We start from the raw sequence: 19,997 nt of genomic DNA on the forward strand, positions 1-19,997 counted from the left end.
AGAGGCCCTGATGGTGGAGCACATCACCCCCAGGCCCGGGGATGAGCTCCTGCTCCTCAGGGCTCCCAGGGCTCTTCCTGCGCTGACCCCCTGCCCCTGGCACCCACCTGCCTCCACAAATACTCATGGTGCCCCAGCCCTGAGCCAAGGGCAACCCTGAAGTTACTGAGTCTGTGGATTTGTGGTTTGGAATGAGGGGCACTAAGCCAGCAGGACATGTTAAAGGCTTTCAAAACAGGGACCTTCCTCAAAATTGGAGAATAGCTGGAGTCCCTTCTCCTTCCCTGGGTCCTCCTCTGTCTTTCCCACGGTCCTCCCCTCCTTCCCACAGTCCTCTGCTCTCGTTCCCATGGCCTTCCTCTCTCACTCCTTCCTCCTTCATCTTCACTCCAAGCTTTGTCTCTTTTATCCAGAAAAGCTCCTTCCAATCCAGAATTTGGCTCAACTTCAAGGATGGTCTTTGTCCCCAAATTGGGGTTTTCCTTTGGAAGGGCACCCCCATTTACACATCAATAGACTCAATCCTCTGTGGCCCAGATGTGATGCTTTCCTCCTTTTAAAATGGGAGAGAGAGAGCTGCCAGGTTCAACTGTAGCCCAAGGAAAAAAGTCCCTTCTCCCACAACTGTTTACAGGAAGCAAGGTTTATCAGCACGTTACCCACAAACCTCTCCCCAGCTTTCTGCACACCAAAAAGAAGGAACAAGAGAAACGTTAGTAGGATCCTCTGAGGTGAGATCCTGAAGAAAGATGGAATCCGGTTTCTATTTGTTCTAGAATGTAGGGTGTGGTACCCCAGGAGGGCCCAGGGAGTGGAAAGCTGGAGCATATCACCGTTTTTCCTCAACACCCTCTTTCCATAAAACCCTCCCGCGTAAGCTGCACAGCTCTTTGATGGGGCACCTGCTTCTCTGGGCCTAGCGTTGCCCACACCACCTGCTCAGCACAGCCCCAGGTCTCAGGCATGGGCTGGTACCACCGGAAATACAGCAGGGGCCCTGGGGATTCCTGCAGCCTTTCCTACCGAGAACAGTCCCGTCTTCCCCAGCGCTGGACAGGACAGTTTGGTACAGGCACTTTTTAACCCTACTTGGCATTTCCCTCTGGGAACAGCCTGCAGGTGATTCCCCCCCCCCTTTTTTTTTTTTGCCTAATTCCAGCTATTTACAACCGTGTGATATTAAATTTCTTAACATGAATGAACTACATTTTTGTAATTAACCCTTCTGCAAAGGGCATAGTTTTTAAGACTATACTGAAAAAATACATTTGACTCAATACTTCATGGCCATAAAGGGGGAAAAGAAAATAATACTGTTCCTATCAAAACAGTAATACTATACAAAGGTGGAAACATAGCAGAATTGGAATTCTGCATGTAGTTGGACTGCTCCTTGATTTAAGTGGGCAAAACTGAGTTTCACCTCCATTTTGAATGACATGGAAAAGGGCAAGATTCTTTTAAACTATCAAAGCAAATAAATAAGTACAGAAATAAAACAATTTGACAAGCTTTACATTTTTCCAGCGTTTTCTCAATGATACACAGGTTGGAAAGAGACCATTCTAGGCCTTAAGAAAGTGATTTCAAAACAAGCATCCCCTGATATCAAGGACAAAGTTGTCCATGCTCTTCCTGACAGTCCACAAGCAGTCAACTCAACCCCTAAAAGAGTCCCATGAAATTCCTCAAGTGCCCCCACAGCTTTGGTCAGGAGAACCCGCCCAGGAGACAGGAAAAGGGTTTCGCTTTGTACTCACTCTTACAAAGTTGTCAGGGAACAAACCTCTCCTGCCATTGATCTGTCCCTCCCACCAGCCTCCATCCTCCTTCCTGATGTTGGTGATGATTTCACCCACGGTGATCGTCAGCTCATCGTCGTGCTGGGCCTGGTAGTCAAACTCCACTATGGCCTCCACTGGAAGGAACAGGCACAAAAGAAAAACAGAGCACTTTAGATCAGGTGTTGGAGAAGTCTGAGGCCCGGCAGCCCCAGAAGGTCAGGAAAGTCATACTAAAGGGACTTCCCCTCTACCAATACTTAAAATAACAGGGCCACACATGACAGCCCGACCTCGGTTAACCTGAGGCCTGCAGCGCAGAAACCACGAAGTGCTGGTCCGTGGTCAGGCCCAGGTAGGGCGGGCTACAGGTCTCAGGGCCAGAAGGGGCTTCAGAGGGGAAACCACACAATGGCAGAAGGCCAACAACATGTGCACGCCACCCCACCCCCAGAGGGAGTCCAGCGTCATTTCCCCAAGTGCAGAGATGGCAGATAACAACAGGTGCGAGTTTGGCTCTTGGGTGCCCCCTCCCTCCCGTCATGACTCCGTGATGTTAACCCCTCTGAGCCTCAGTTGTGCAAAACATGGGTAGTGATAATTCCCACCCGACAGAGAGAATGCCCCCCTTTCAGCGACAATGGGTATGAAGACAGCCGATACAGAGGGCCCCCGCTGGCTAAACCAACATCCCAGACCGCTTACACATGCAGGCACAACTGTCCTCTCAACACACAGCATTTCCCAACAGATTGATTCTCCCAATCCATGGTGACTTCGGATACTTGGAGGGGAGGGTATAGCTCAGTGGTAGAGTGCATGTTTAGCATGCACAAGGTCCTGGGTTCAATCCCCAGTACCTCCATTTAAATAAATAAATGAACTAAATAAAATTACACTCTCCTCAAAAAACCACCACCACCAACAACAAAAAAACCCCCAAAGAATTAATGTATACTTGGTCACAGGTGGAGGCAACGGATGAGGCAGATAGGTTTTCTGATGCTGACGCAAAGGAGCAGAGCCAACCAATCCAAAACCCGGTTAACTTATCCATACGTGGATTTTACAATCCATCTAGTCTTTGGGCCTCACCTCAGGCCCACCTCAGTCAATCTCCTGTCCTTTTCCTTTTTTATTTGCAGCTTGATATGAATGAATGAATGAACAAACGAATGAACAAAGGGCAAATAAGTGAATACAAGGACAGCAAAAAAAAAAACAAAACCCCAAGTGGTGAATTATCAACTAAGAAATTACAGTAAAAGAATGGAAGAAGAAAAGCTAAATGAGCTCTATGAGGGGCACATACACAAAAAATGAACTCAAAATGGATCACAGGCCTAAACGTAAGAAGTAAAACTGTAACACTTTTATCAAGAAGCACGAGAGAAAATATTAGTGATCTTGGGTTTGGTAAAGATTTCTCCAATAGGAGACCAAAAATTACAAATGTTTTTTTTTTAAATTCACTGTATTGGGGTAGGTTTTCCAGGAAAAGGGTTGGTGGGTGAATGGGCTCCCTGTCAAATACGCTCTGCATATCCATTAGGGACAAATTCCCAAAGTGCTTCCAGATCAAACGATCCCTCCACCCAGACTGGAGCACTCAACTCATCCACTCAAAATGTCAGCGAACCCAGACAGTTCATAAGCAACTCAAAGTAGCGTTTCCTTCCCTAGATTATTTTTTTCATTCCAAAATTAGCTGGCTGACTCTGCTGCCATAAATCTGCCCAGGCTAAAGTTGAGTTGTGAACCATCTTCATCACTTATCAACAGAAAGGAGAAGCAGAAAAGCATAAACAAGGCAAACTTTTCCCATTTCCCCTGGTTCCTGACAAGTGCAAAGGCAGAAACACTCCCATTTTCTTGTATCATGCTCTCTCCCCAGCAGTTGAAACTAGCCATCAAAGCAATCGGAACCAGGTCGATTAAGAAACTGCTTTCTTCAAATTACCTAGACATGGATCTACTGAAGCTTTGCCATTGGAACTGAGATTACAGTAACCCTTGTTTATGTGCCCGACACCTTTCCAGCATTATCTCACTTAACCCTCACCGTGTGATGATGCCCATTTTCCCAATTAAAGAACCTGAAACTGAGCAGAGCAGTTAAGCTTATTTTCTGAGCCAGTGCTCTCCAAAGTGGGATGCACTCACTTCAGGAATTAGTTGACATGATGAAAAAAAAATGAGAACGTCAATTCATCTTATTTTAACTTAAAAAAGAGAAAAACTCAACTTCTCTAAGATTCCATTTGCAGAATGACACTGGCTCCTTCATTCAGCCTCTAGGTCAGGCAGTCAGGGATGCTCCAAGGGCAGTGAGCAGCCTGAGGGACAGCAGTGGCCCTCGACAAGGGTGATGCCAGAGCCCAGCTCCCCGGGGTGCCCAGCAGTTCTGGGAGGTCTCTTGGCAGAGCCTCTTCATAACCATTACCCCTTTAACTAAAATCACCCTCACTGAATGGAAGAGGAGCTTGAGGAGATTGGGGTAAAAAAAGGAGGGGTTGTAGACGATACTCAACACACAACCAAGTCAACAAGAAAATGATGGAGCTGCTACTTCAGCTCCTGGGAGGGAGCCCTTTGTCAGCCACACTGGGAGGTGAACATGGAGACAAAGCACTCTAAGCTATCAAGACAATTTGTCACACAGCTTTTCTTCCACTCTTGATACAGGTTTAAGTTACCTAATTATAATATGGAACTATTGAGATTAGTAAGATATTTTAAATGAGGTACCAGAACCACGAAGATTAATGTCTTCATTTTTCACCGATGTCTGAAGTCATACAATATTCAATCTCATGCTTTCCAAAAGTTTGTTAAACTTAGTAACAAATATTTAAAAGCTTCTTTTGGGTTTTCTGAATCAATTAGTATAGTGATATGTGCACATAATCTATAAGTAAATATATAGAGAAAAGAAAAGGCTTGGAACACTGACCTAGGCTCCCCAAGGCTGATCCTATTTTAGCACTTAGAGATGAAAGCTTATAGCTTTTCTGATGGGGACAGAAAATCGTGGTAAGAGGACTTGGGGGGGAAACAACACATGAGACCAGCCTGAGGGAGAGAGAGGAGGAAATCTGGTCAAGGGTCCATTTTGACACTGAACTGAAACCCCGTGTGCTTTGCAGAATCTCAGAACCCAATCAACTTCCAGAACACAACTTTGCTGCTTCTTTCCTCAACAGCCAGTCTCACTTTCTGCACGCTGGTGGGCTTTATCAAGGTAAAGCTGGAAGACGACCAAGGAATCAGCTTCAAGATGGTTTCCAAGAATTGAACAGCTGCTGCCTGTTGTTGCAAACTGGAGAGAAGCGCATCCTGGTTTTGCTTCAATCACCCTCTTACGATGAGCCCAAGGACACACCTTAATTGGTGGCTGTTATAAGTAAGGCTAGGGGTTAGGGACTGGGGACTCTGGGATAAATAAAGCATGACTGCATAATTTTCAAGTCTTCCCAATATCCTATTGAGCTGGTTTACCCTTTGTTTAAACTCCCAGACGCTTAATCACATGCACTCTGCCTGCCATCTGGGTCCAGCTGGACCCCGGCTGCCTCCTAACAACTTACAGGCTCCTCCAGCCCCCAAGACTCCCTGGGCCCTGGCATTGAGGCGATCCCCTGCTGTGGTGGCCTCCGGGTGGGCCTCTAAATGCCTTCTGGGTCCAGATCTCCCTTAGATCTGTTGTGGTCCCTCCGAGCATCCGTGACGTATAGCAGGTACTCAATAAAGCCTTAAGAAACCAACGGCTCAGTCTGCATTTTATAATGGCACAGAATTCTCTGCCCAACAAAGATGCTACTAAAATGCCAAGTGTCAATCACATTTTTGCAAATTGAGTCAGATCTTCAGTGCACTAAGGGAGCTTGCTATTTAAAGGATCCTGTGGTTAATTCTTTTGTAACATGAATAATCACTTCCTGCTTTACCTTTCCTGTCAAGAAGAATTTTTACATATCAGGTTTCTCTAAGGGGAGGAAGCCTGTGTATGGCTTTGTTAAGAGCTCACAAAACATGAGGTTATGTCTCTCCTACCTCCTCTAAGGGTTCTTCCTTTGTCCCTTGTAAGCCTGTGAAAGGTTTAGAACTTTGCTGTCCACTAAAGGGACACTCGCCAACATGTGGCTACTGAGTACTGGAAGTGTGCCTTGCCCGCATTGAGATGTGTAAAATACGCAGCCGGTTGCAAAGACATATTAGGGAAAAGAGAATGTAAAATATCTCATTCATTTTTATATGAATTGCACGTTGAAATGATACTATTTTAGATAGGCTGGGTGAAATTACTCCATTTCATTTCAAGTATTATTCAACTTAATTTCACTTGTTTCTTTTTCCTTTCTGAATGTGGCTGCTAGGACAATTAAAATCACATATGCAGCCAGTATTGTATTTCTATTTCACAGAGATAGTTTGGGATAATACTTGGCAGACAGGAGCTCCAGATGTCGCACTGCACAAACACAGTCAAAATATTCACAAGAGCTCATGAGAAAGTCTGTGCCCCCCAACCCCAGACCCATCTCCTTGCCTTCAGGAAGCTGCAGGTAACTGCAGAAAGGATAAAACACAATCTAAGATTTTTTTTAAACAGTACCCAGTGGGAAACTACCCCTGGGCATGGGCACAAAATTAAAACATTAAGCTAAATGAAATCTATCAGAGGTGTAATTAGGCCAACAGTAAACAAAATCCCATATTTCGAGACACCATAAATTACAAAACTTAAGGACGGCTCCCTGTCAGAAAATACCACCCTCAAGCTGCCTGCTGAGCCAACTGCCAGCCTCCACAAGTCTGCTCCCGCCACCATCCCTGCAAAAACCAAAGCTACAGTTAACCTGAGTGCACAACCAGACAGAGGCAGAGCCAGAGGAGATAAGAGATCTGCTTCAAAATGCAAAACGCTGCAACCTCCCCATCTCCGCCCTCAAACCTGCTGGGATGTCTCCTCCCCGCAAAGATGAAATGGGTGGTTTTTAACAGCCGGTTGGCTTAACCAGCTGCCAAGAAGTTTCTCACGGTGGTGGCAGTGGTGGCTGCACAGGCGTCTGGCTCTGGGACCGGCCCCTCCCCATCCACCGCCTAGCGCTGAACTTGATCTCTCCTGGCACGTTCACCCTAATCAGACTGCGAGCTCCCTCTGGGAAAAGCCCCTATCTTTTTCAGGACTCTACCTCCCTTGCCAGCATCATGCTGTGTCCTGGCCCCCTGACTGAAGAGAGCATATAAAGTCAAGAAGTAATTTTTCACCAAAAAAGATCATAATTGCTGATCATCAGCGAGAGAAAGCACATGAGTTATCATCTTGTCAAATACTTAATTTTACAGATGAGGAACTGAGGCCTGGAAGTTTCCATGACTGAGGCTTACAGAGCTAAATAACCGTAGCATCAAGACTAGGACTGAGAAACATTAAATAAAATTAAATTAAAAAAATTTTTAAAGATCTTAAAAAAAGACTAGGCCTAAGCTCTCTCAAATTACAGTGCATATCAGAAAAGGGAAAATCTAAAGTGAAGAGGAGGGAAACTTAGACCAGTGAGGTACAGACTGCTACACCATTGGCTTGCTTTCTTTCACCTATAGCTAGTTCACAGGATACCCAGAAAAAAATCACACCAGCCAGAAACATATAAGAACCTATGTTCAAATCTAAAGAGACAGAAAACAGGTGAGGGGTTGCCTAGGCCTGGGGTGGGAATGGGGACTGACTGCAAATGGATATGAGATCTTTTGGGGGTGACAGAAATCGTCTAAAGTTAAATTCTGTTGAGAGTTTCACAATGCTATAAATTTACTAAAATCATTAAACTGTACACTTAAAATGGGTAGAATGTGATACCTCAACATTGCTTTCAAAAATACAAAGTCTGTGTGAGGTACACTTTGGAATTTAGGACTGTAGCTATTTGCGCATCGAGGTGGTTGACTGTGCTCGTGTCTCAGGGAGAAACTATTCCCCACTCGGGGAGGGGAAGTCATGTGGGGGCATTTCCCCTCCCTGATGAGATACAGTCTGACGGGACTGTCCATCAACAAGCCCTGCCCTCTGCCAGCACAGGACTCGACGATGCCACACAGCAGCAGCCATGACAAAGACTGGAACCAGCTACAGCAGATCCCTAGGCAGGGCCCACAGATAAGGCGGGGATCCCCGGGGCTGCCTGGTTGCCATCTTTCCCTGATTTGATCCTCCAGCTTTTCCTTCCATCCTATAAAGCAGCCCATGGCCTTTCAGTGAATCCTCTTCCGTACTTCAGTTAAAGGAGAGTTGGTTTCTGTTGCTTACAACCAGAGAACACTAATGGACACACTCAAGCATCAACTTTTTAAAAAACAGACTCTTTCCTACACAAGTTGGCACGCGGCCCGGTTCTCATCATCCCAAGCTTTCTTGGTAGTGTCAGGGCTGAGGGTCTGGGGACCTGAACTTCCCAAGTCAGGACTATAGGTGCTGCAGGGACCTCAAGTCCAACAAAGCTGAAACCAGCCACATTTTCCTTTGGTGTCTTCACACACACCACTAAGGGGCACCAGGCCAACAAGGGAGTTATTCCTAAGGCCTGAAACTGCTAGAAACTGAGCATTAGCTTCCCCAAGGAAGACAACCTCAGAGCACAAACCCCAGTGAACAAGGGGCCACTGGGCCTGAACTGTCTCCCCAGGCAGGGAGTGAATTCTAGCTTAGATGTTCACTAGCTGTGAGACGTGAGGCCAGATACCTTGCTTGAGTTCATTTCCTTTATAATTAAAATTGGGAGATGATCTACCCAGTGGGTTGCTGCAAGGAGGGTCAGTGCCACCATGAGGGTTTCTCCACGTGTGTTCTCCCTGTCTGTCCCCTGGCATCCCCTCCCCTTGCCTGGTGTCTGGCACACAGCAGGTGCTCTCTAAATGTTGGTGATTGAGTGCCTGTCTGGAGAAAGTGTTACCCCCAAACCAGAGCTTATCACTCAGCACAGCGAAACACAGCACCATGAGCCTCGCTGTTTGTCCGTAAGGCTAGAGAAAGTCAAAGGTCAGGATGGCCAGTTAGTCACCAAACAAGTACAGCGCACCGGGCCAAGCCTCTCGAGGGCGGCTGCGATCAGCCTTGACTCCATCCCCACCTCTGCCACAACCAACCACTGCCCCTGACAGCAGAGGGGCACTTGATTACAGCTGAGAACGGGGTACAGGGCCAGCACTGTGGTGGGTCGCCCCCCTCCCTCAATGGGGAAGTGCTTCAGAAAGCCTCAGGGTTGAGTCCCTCAGCCTGCACTGGGAAGCCTTGGCCTCACCAGGGGCCTCACCCAAGGAGCTAAGAACAATGAGTTATTGAACACTTTCGGACAAAATTAACCCCTGCAAACCCCATGCACAGCTCTTTTAAGAATGCATTAGATAGCCCAGATAAGGATAACTGAGCCAGAAAAAAAGACTTTTTCAATAAGAAAGGAAGCATTAAGAAAGTGTACAGATGGTTTCACAGGTTAAAAAAAAAAAAACAAGTGAAAAGTAAAGACAAGTGATTACAGCTGGATAAGCCTGTACAAGGAAGATTCTCTATGACAATTGTGGAGGAGAAAATAACTGCATCTTAGGAAACCAATTTAATAAAAATTCAGTTAAGTCAAAATGATTTAGTCAGTTAAAGAGAACAGAACCTTTTTTTTCAAGCAAAAGAAAGCACATTGATGATGCTTTACATAAATATTTAACAGTTTTAAGTAATAAAATGGCTGGAGGATAAGGAGAGATGGTATTTTTTTCCCTGACTTTATAATGACAGCCTAGTTCTCAGACTCAAAGGAGACCCAAAGATAGGTGCCTGATTAGAGGGTGATGTCCTATTTTTCTCAGTGAGAAGATCGAAAAAGTTTGGGGCCAACCAAGCTTTAAAAGAGAAGAAGAAACAGTCAAATGTCTGCTTCCACTATGTATTAATTTAATTAGAGATTATATAAAGATAAAGTAATTAGAAAAGACTGCTTTCCCCCAACTCTCACTGATTTCAGGAACCAAGTTTATTCAACACACACTGCATGGATGGTTGAAACAAGACTGTGGATAAGGTATCTAAAAGGTCTGCTTTAACTTATTTATTAAAAATTAATTCATAGACCCTGTACTGCAAGTGTAGTGTAAGGACTGTAAAAGAATACACAATGCGGGCGGCTGGAGAACCGGCTTTAGAGTTGGACACATGTGAAATAAGAAAGGTAAAAGCCTTTCTGTTGATTTCAGCATAGCTAAGCTGAATCAGCTGTAAGAGGTAATGATGTTTAGAAGAGTGGAAAACAAGGTCAAAAGGAGGGAAGTGAAGAAGATTCCAGAGAAAAATGTGGTCAATCTACCCTGTGGGGGTTGGGGGTGAAGGCTGAGTCACCCTTCTGTTAACAAGAAATGCACTGTCTGGTAAGGAAGAAAGTAGACAGAGAGGTGACAGGAAACCACAGTAAAACTTTTGCTGCCTTTCCTGGCAGTTTGAGTGCCCCTCTTCAGGCTTCTTGTATACCCCAGGTATAATAATCCTGCTAAAGAATACAAAATTAACATACAGAAATCAGTTGCATTTCTTTACACTAACAATGAAATAGCAGGAAAAGAAAGTAAGGAAACAATCCCTTTTAAAATTGCATCCAAAACAATAAAATACTTAGGAATAAATATGACCAAGGAGGTGAAAGATTTATACGTGGAGAACTACAAAACACTAAGGAAATTAAAGATTACTTAAAGAAACAGAAAGATATCCCATGCTCTTGGATTGGAAGAATCAATATTTTTAAATGGCCATACTGCCCAAGGCAATCTACAGATTTAATGCAGTCCCTATCAAATTATCCATGACAGTTTTCACAGAACTAGAACAAATAATCCTAAAGTTTATATGGAATCACAAAAGACCCAGAATTGCCAAAGCAATACTGAAGAAAAAAGAACAAAGCTGGAGGAATAACCCTCCCAGACTGCAGACAATATTACAGAGCTACAGTAATCAAAACAGCATGGTATTGACATAAAAACAGACATATGGATCAATGGAACATAACAGAGAGCCCAGAGATAAACCCACAGACTTACAGTCAATTAATCTTCGACAAAAGAGGCAAGAATATACAATGGAGAAAAGGAAGTCTCTTCAGCAAGTGGTGCTGGGAAAACTGGACAGCAGCATGTAAATCAACGAAGTTAGAACACTCCCTCCCACCATACACAAAAATAAACTCAAAATAGCTTAAAGTCTTAAATATAAGACAAGACATGATAAATCTCCTAGGAGATAGCATAGGCAAAACATTCTCTGACATAAATCTCAGGAATGTTCTCCTAGAGCAGTCTTCTCAGGCAATATAAATAAAAGCAAAAATCAACAAATGGGACCCAACTAAACTTATAAGCTTTGCCACAGCAAAGGAAACCATAAGCAAAACAAAACGACAACCTACAGAATGGGAGAAAATATTCGCAAGTGATGTGAATGACAAAAGTTTAATTTCTAAAATATATAAACAGCTCATACAACTTAAAAAAAAAAAAAACCAATCCTAAAATGGGCAGAGGACCTAAACAAGTAATTCTCCAATGAAGACATATGAATGGCACATGAGAAAATGCTCAATATCACTAATTATCAGAGAAATGCAAATCAAAACTACAATGAGGTATCCCCTCACACCAGTCAGAATGCCCATCACTAAAATGTCCACAAACGATAAATGCTGGAGAGGCTCTGGAGAAAAGGGAACCCTCCTACACTGCTGGTGGGAATGTAGTTTGGTGCAGACATTATGTAAAACAGTACGGCGATTCCTCAAAAGACTAAAGATAGACTTAACATATCCAGCAATCCCACTCCTGGGCATATATCCAGAGGGAACTCTAATTCGAAAAGATACATGCACCCCAATGTTCACAGCAGCACTAGTTACAAAAGCCAAGACATGGAAACAACCTAAATGTCCATCAACAGATGACTGGATAAGTAAGTGGTGGTATATTTATACAATGGAATACTACTCATCCATAAAAAAGAATGAAATAATGCCATTTGCAGCAACATGGATGGACCTAGAGACTGTCATTCTAAGTGAAGTAAGCCAGAAAGAGAAAGAAAAATACCATATGATGTCACTTATATGTGAAATCTAAAAAAAAAGAAAAAAAGAGGACACTAATGAACTCATGTATAAAACAGAAACAGACTTGCAGACACAGTAAACAATCTAACGGTTACCAGGGGAAAGGAGGTGGGAAGGGATAAATTTGGGAGTTTGAGATTAGCAAATGTTAGCCGCTATATATATATAAATAGATTAAAAAAAACCAAGTTTTTTCTGTACAGCACAGGGAACTATATTCAATATCTTGTTATAACCTTTAATAAAAAAGAATATGAAAATGAATATATGTATGTATATGCTTGACTAGGACATTGTGCTGTACACCAGAAATTGACACATTGTAACTGACTGTACTTCAATGAAAAATAAATTTTAAAAAAGTCCTGCTAATGTGTGAGCCCCTGGAAGGCAGAAGGAAGTGTTAAGCTGAGGCTGTAGGTCTCCTAAAAGAAAAGTCACATTGCCCAACACGTCTTCCTTCCTCAAGTGCTGAACTGACTGCTTGCCCCCATCAGACACTCAAGAAATGCTTGTTGTTGAGGGGAGAGAAACTTATAAGGATGATTTTGACAAGAAGCTCAGAATCCAAGAAGATGGATCTGAGGCAAATGTACAGGGCTTAGAGCAGAAAATAACAGCAAAACAGCAGCTCTTCAAAGCAATCTAGAATTTCAAACTGTCAGAAGCATAACTACTTTGAACTCCGCAACAGCCAAGCGGGAAATAACACCTAGAGCACATGCAACACCATAACATGTAGGTTATCTGGGCTGGTGCATTTGATGGTTTCATGTATGGTATTATAGAGTTACTATGAGTTTATCAACATTGTAACTACCAACAGTTTCCAAGTCTTTTTAGTTGGCATTTTTAATAGAATAGGAATTTGAACTCAAAGTTGCTTAGTCAACTATCTACAAGAACATTTTCTTTATCAATTAAATTATAAATACTTTGTCACAATAACAGAAAACTACTTAGTAGGTATGCATCTAGATAGATTAACAAAAAAAAAAGGAAGTGAAGTTAAAACCCCAAAATTTTCTTTCCATTGAAGGTTATAATTTAAAGATGGAGGGGGGAGGGTATAGCTCAGTGTATAGAGTGTGTGTTTAGCATGCACGAGGTCCTGGGTTCAATCCCAGTACCTCCATTAAAAATAAATAAACCTAATTACCTCCCCCTACCAAAAAAATACTAATAATTTTAGAAAATAAAGATGGACAAACAGAATCATACCTAAATAAACTGGAGTGAGGTATAAAACTTTGGAAATCCTTTCCAAAACTGAAACATGAGGTTAATAAAAATACAACTAAGAGGATCAACAGCCCCCAATCAACAGACTTCTAGGATGGTCCTAATAGAGTAATGTGTAATTTTTTCAAAAATAATTATATCTAGTCTCTAAATACCATTTTTCATTTTTTTAAAAAAGCCAGGTAGCCTCGGAGAAATGGCTGATTCCAGGTCTGGGGCAGGAAAGGTGACAAGCCTGAAACATCTTGTCATAAAAACATCTTGTCAAAGCAAAGAAGCTATCAAAGACTAACAGAGTCAGGTCAAAAGAATTCAGAACTGAATGAGAAAAGCCTCCCAACTGGCCACGAATGGGACAATCTGAGTATCAGTAAGAATAACCACAGTGGACTGAAATACATTAAATAGATTTGATGTCTCAAATACATGTTAGGTGAATCTACTTTTCAAAGTGTTGTTTTTTTAATCAATGCTTAGGGAATCAACTCACTCTTCTGAAAACTGGTAAATTAAGGGAAAGAATCAAACATTTCTCCTGCTTTTCTCACATGAATTCAGGATAACCAAATTGTAAATGAGAAGAAATTTCCCTTTATAGGAGTATTCTGGCTAATAAATGAAGAAGGAATGAGAGAATTAGACAATCAACATTTTGCAACATCTAATGTAATCAGGGGTATGGGCAATGGTCACTAACGGCTGCTAACATTACAAAAAGAGAGACAATCAGGCTTCGAGGACCTCATGACGGAAGTAACATGCCAACCCCATAAAGCACACTTGCCAATGAACTAAACCTAAATGGGATCAAAATTCTAGATTTACTTCCAGTTTATAGGGAGGATGGGGGTTCAGGAATATGTTAAATGACCTCCAAAGGTGCAGTCAACAAAATCCAGACTGTAGGAAACTCCACAAGTAAATTACTTAGTTTCTTCAACCAAAAAAAATAAAAATTGCAAAAGGAAGAAGGAAAGAGATGGGGGAACCTAAATTAAGAGACTGAGATATAGCAGAGGGAACTAAATTCATTATCTTGTAGTAACTTCTAATGAAAAAGAATATGAAAACAAATATATGTATGTATATGTATGACTGAAGCATTGTGCTGTACACCAGAAACTGACACATTGTAACTGATTATAATTCAATAAAAAAGAGAGAGAGAGAGACTCAGAGACAACCAACCAGTTAGGAAGTTCAGACCTTCCAAATCTAGATTCAGATAAATGTCTTTGAAAATATTTCAACTATATGTAATAACTGGATATATGAATTGGATGTGTGATGATAAGGAGATAGTTATTGTAGGTGTAAAAATGATATTGTGATTATGGTTTTGAAAAGAGTCATTATCTTTAAGAAATGCATGCTGAAACACTTCCGGACTGTTAAAATGTTCTCAATGTGCAAGGAGAAGAATCCTGTTCCACATTCAACCAAAAAGATGAAGAGAAAAATCTGAATGCTGGTGTAATCTGAGCTGGTGTAATCAGTAGTTTCACAAGTGATTCAGTCAACCATGTTATGCACAGCAATGCGCTGGAAAAGGAAGATGGGGTATGTAAAGGCAACAAGATAGTAAGAGTGTGTGTGTGTGAATACCTGAACTTGTTATTAAGGGCACTAAGTATCCACAAATATTTTTAAATAAACAATTGATCCAAAAGTACTTTTTCCTTTTTACTGCTACAGTTTATTCTCTGTGAATAATTATAAAATATATGTCCAGGAACCAAAATTGTGATTATCTCCCCACAAGACACGTCTTATAAAAGAAATCCTCAGGCAATGGGGACATAAACTGTGTTCACTTTGGAGGGTGTACCATGCTTAATCCTAATTCCTTTGTTAAGATATGTTTTTAGCTACTTAAAAGATATAATAAGCAACAAGCACAATCAAAAGTGTATTCGACACCACGTGACTACAAGCGTGGACTTTGGGAAAAAAGCTGCAAGGCCACCTCTGTGAACATTCTTAATTCAGACTATTTTTGGTTGCTTTGTGCATCAACGTGTATGATGAGGCTATAGCTTTATTTTCATCTGTCATGTTTCATGTCTTTTTTCTAAGCTTTAGTGAAATGTAATTGACATATAACGTTGTGTAAGTTTAAGGTATACAATGTAATGATTTGATACACTTATATACTGCAATATGATTCCCACAATAAGGTTAGTTAATACATCCTTCTCCTCACATAATTACCATTTTGTTGTGGTGGTGGTAGGGTGATAACAGTTAAGACCTACTCTCTACTCTCTTAGCAGCTTTCAAGTACACAACACGGTATAGTTAACTACAGTCACCCAGATCCTTCAGAACGGATTCATATTATTCCAGGAAATGAGAAATACTCTTTGACCAACATCTCTCCATTTCCTCCACCCCACACCCAGCCCCTGACAAACACCATTCTATTCTCTGTTCCTGAGCAGCATTTTCAGACTACACAAAGTGATATCATACAATATTTATCTTTCTCTGTCCAACTTATTTCACTTAGCACGTGCCCTCGAGGTTCACCTATAGTGTTGCAAATGACAGGATTCCCTTCTTTTATGGCTGAATAATATTCCACTATATATTCATATCACATTTTCTTTATCCATTTATCCACCAATGGACATGTAAGTCATTTCCTTGGCTATTGTAAATAACGCTGTGATGAACACTGGGGTGCAAATATCTTTTTGAGATAATGATTTCATTTCTTTCTGACATGAACCCAGAAGTGGGATTGCTGGATTATATTATAATTCTATTTTTAATTTTTTGAAGACCCTGCCATACTGTTTTCCATCATGGTTATACAAATTTACACTCTGATTTTGTCTTTCTTGAGATGTGTTTTGTATAAGGAAGGCTGTCATTTGGGTTGTTTAGGTATAAAACTGATATCACAATTCTGGTTTTTAACGGGGTCCTCATCTTTAAGAAATGTGTGCTGAAACATGGCAGAAGTGCGGTAGGTCACCTGCCTAGCCCTCGGCGCCTCACTCTCTGCAAGCTGGCCCTCAACTGGCGGGGTAAGCCTCCGTAGGCCTCTGTGTCCGTCCGTATCTTGCTGCTCAGCACCAGGCCCTGGCCTCACCCATACCCACTGAATCAGAAGCTTTAGCATAACAAGATCCCCAGGGGACAGCCACACACAGTGTCATTCGAGAAGTGCTGGTCTATGCCACAGGGATTCCTTTCCCAGGGGTCAGAATCACCTGTGCAACCTCCCCTTGCCTCTCTCCCCACAGCCTGGGCTACATCAGAATGAGGGGGTACATCTAGGTTGAAGATGGTCCCCAGGTGACTCCATACCTCCGCCGCTTTCCTAAACGCCTTTTTAGGAAGGAGGAACATAAGTCTACATTGAACGACAGGGTCAGGGGTGCCTGCAGATCCTGGGCCTGATGATTTCTGAGGCATCCTTCAGGGCTATGAGTCTACAGGTCCACCGAGCTACCACTAGCAAGAAGAGCAGTGAGCAGGACCATTAACACCAGGCAGATTGCCCTTCCTCAGCATCCATGGAAGGAAATTCACTTCATTCTCACTTCAAATGAAACAAACAAATCCAGACACTCAACCAGTCCCTCTCCATGAAAGGAGATGGTATTCCAAGTCTTTATTACAGATCTACTCATGTGGGATTGCTGCCTGTGTCCCTGACTAGAGTGAAAGCTACAGGACGGCAGAGAGCACGTCTGCTGTGGCTGCCCCTATAGACCCAGGGCTGGCCTAACATCCAGCACACAGCAGGAATGTAACAAATAGTTGCTTAATGAAAATATACTCTTAATTCCGAGGTTGCTAGTTGCTTTTATCTTCATCACATCATTTAACTATAATGACCACCCTGCGGCTAATTATATTTTGCAAGATGGCTACAGCAACCTTTCCCATCCCTCACGCTCTTCCTGAATGTGACCCCAGCCATCAACAGAGGAAATCTAATCTCTTTCCCTGGGCCTTTGAATTTGGGTAGGCTTGTGAGCACTTTGACCAGGAGAGTGCAGGGAATTGACGCTGTCTGACTTCTGAGGCTGAGTGACAAAGGGTTAATACACAGCTCCAACCCACTGACTGGAATACCCCGAAGATGGCCACGTTGTAAGGAAGCCCACTCATACTGAGGGACCACATGTAGGCATTCACCGCCACGTTGCTCAGTCATCCCAGCCAGGGCCAACACATGAGTGTCAGAGGCTTCAGATGATTCCAGCTCTCCTGCTGTCAAGTCACCCTCTGTCTTCAAGTCTTTCCAGCTTAGGCCTCAGACATTGCGGAACTGAGACAAGCCATCCTCACCATGCCTTGTCCAAATTTTGGACCCACAAAATCCATGAGCGTAATAAAATGGCTGTTTAAAGGTGCTAAGTTTGGAGTAATTTGTCACACAGCAGTAGTAACTGACACACACTCTATGGGGTGTCTACTGTGGTTCCCAATTTATGAATAATCTGGTTCCCAGAGAGATCAGATAGCCTACTCAAGGGTGGGGAGCTGGTATCCCAGCTGCCAGCCAGTCTGAATTCAAAGCCTGTCTTCTTGCCCCTGTTCCTGCTCATATTTTTTTCCATCAGTGAAGATTTTCTGAGACATATGCTCCAGACAGTGCAGCTACACAGATGAAAATGGGAAGATACCAAAGTGCACGCATGAATACAGGTAGCATGCTCAAATATGAAACCAGGCCAAATTAGGCCTGCCCACCCCCATAAATTCTTAGCTGACATTTTCTTGGACAGTGTAGCTCTTTGAGCTGGGAAGTATTTACTGAGAGTCTGGGGGCCCTGGGCTGGACAGCAGGAACATGAGTCAGGGACCCAGCACGGTAAAGATGGCTAGTGATGGTCAGGTGTGAGGAGAGAACCTGAGGAGCTTGAGAAAATGATCTAGAACAAGCTTAGTGCAAAATGCACATGGGATTTTCTTTTGCATCGTGTGTGTGTGTGTGTGAGAATTCACAAAAGAAAACAAATGACTGGATAAAAAAGATGTGGTATATTTATACAATGGAATACTACTCAGCCATAAAAACCAACAACATAACGCCATTTGCAGCAACATGGATGCTCCTGGAGAATGTCATTCTAAGTGAAGTAAGCCAGAAAGAGAAAGAAAAATACCATATGAGATCGCCTATATGTGGAATCTAAAAAACAAAAACAAAAACAAACAAACAAACAAAAACAAAGCATAAATACAGGACAGAAATAGACTCATAGACAGAGAATACAGACTTGTGGTTGCCAGGGGGGTGGAGGGTGGGAAGGGATAGACCGGGATTTCAAAATTGTAGAATAGATAAACAAGATTACACTGTATAGCACAGGGAAATATACACAAAATGTTATGATAACTCACAGAGAAAAAAATGTGACAATGAGTGTGTATATGTCCATGAATGACTGAAAAATTGTGCTGAACACTGGAATTTGACACAACATTGTAAAATGATTATAAGTCAATAAAAAATGTTAAAAAAAATAAATAAAAGGAGTAATGAGGAGTCAAAAAAAAAAAGAAAACAAATGAGTAGGTGACAGCCAGCACACTGTAGGTCTGAAATCAATATCTACTGTGTAAGTGAATGTTGCCTTTGAAAGAAAGTACACGTTTAGGAGAGACTCCCATTCTCCATCCTGGAACTCAGAGGCCACCACCATCTCATGCAGGTTTGACATTGACAACCTCATCTGCATTTATCCCCAGCCCCCAGCCCCAGTTGCAGCTGGAGAGTCCAGGTCCCCATCACCCCACACTTCCCCAGAGGGCACCATGTACATTCTCATCTGTGAACCTGGTTTCTTACTCCTCACATTACAAAGCACCCTCCACCTTCACAGCTTCAGGTCAACTTTCAGCTCCATCTCAGGCCGCCCACCACTATGTTCTCAGACTCACTAACTACAGCGGTAACTGGCTGAATCACTTCTAACCAGGAGACACAGCCTCGTCACATCTTTTGAAATATTATCTTAGATTAAGCGTTGGTAAGCTTTTTCTTCAAGGGTGAAATGGTAAATATTTTAGGCTCTGTGGGTCATAGATGCTGTTTCAACTACTCAACTCAGTCATGATAGCAATAAAGCCTTGGACAACACGTACATGAATGGGCATGGCTGTGTTCCAATAAAACTCTATTTGCAAAAATAATCAGCAGGCCAGATTTGGACGGTAGGTCACAGTTCACCAATCCCTGTCTTAGACTGTTACATTAACTCATCTCTTAAATTATATGTCCTGCCACCCCACACAGATTTAAGTTCCTGTAAGAGAAGGGACCAGGTATTATATATTTTCACTTACTCTTAGCCTCTACCTGGCAAAGTACTACACACTGAAGGCATAGACACATTTTCTGACAGAGCCTTTGAGTATACACTGAATGATGGGCCACGTATGGCAGCTGGACTCCTCATTTAGCATTTCAGCGGGGACACTGATGGTGTAAACATCAATCTCTAAGTACTAACTTAATCAAACTGTGTGCCATGAAGTATTTTTTTTTTTTAACTTTCCTGGTCTGCTCCTTTGCCAGATTTTTTTCTTCTAATTGTTTCTATAGGTGGCCTAATACCTTCACTCCACCAGTGACTTATCAGACTGGCACATTCCTCAAGCTATTGGGCATCAGCCGCAAGACCTAGGGAGGCTCTCTGCAGAAGCCCACTTCCGCAAAGAGAGAAAGGTTTGCACAGGTAAAAGGGACGCTTTCAGGAAAAAAAGGTGATGAAATCTATCGCCACTGTTCCCCGCAGAAGCAAACATGAAATAATTACCCGTAACCAAAATAAAATTAACTTCACAGTGAATTAGTGACAGTTCC

At 42.5% G+C, this 19,997-nt stretch overlaps 1 protein-coding gene across 3 annotated transcripts in view; it reads right to left on the reverse strand.

Moving 5' to 3' along the window:
* Window positions 1–19,997, reverse strand: part of SH3KBP1 (SH3 domain containing kinase binding protein 1) — a 298,864-nt gene that overhangs the window by 253,303 nt on the left and 25,564 nt on the right. For 2 of the 3 annotated variants that reach the window (XM_074359924.1, XM_045516323.2), the window contains one exon: window positions 1,761–1,918. In XM_074359924.1, the coding sequence (XP_074216025.1) occupies window positions 1,761–1,918 (158 nt within the window). Of the gene's footprint in view, window positions 1–1,760; window positions 1,919–2,074; window positions 2,196–19,997 lie in introns of those variants that run through there. The other variant, XM_074359925.1, reaches the window with a different exon arrangement.

This window comes from Camelus bactrianus, chromosome X (assembly GCF_048773025.1).
Source record: "Camelus bactrianus isolate YW-2024 breed Bactrian camel chromosome X, ASM4877302v1, whole genome shotgun sequence".
In the NCBI taxonomy this organism is placed as follows: domain Eukaryota; kingdom Metazoa; phylum Chordata; class Mammalia; order Artiodactyla; family Camelidae; genus Camelus; species Camelus bactrianus.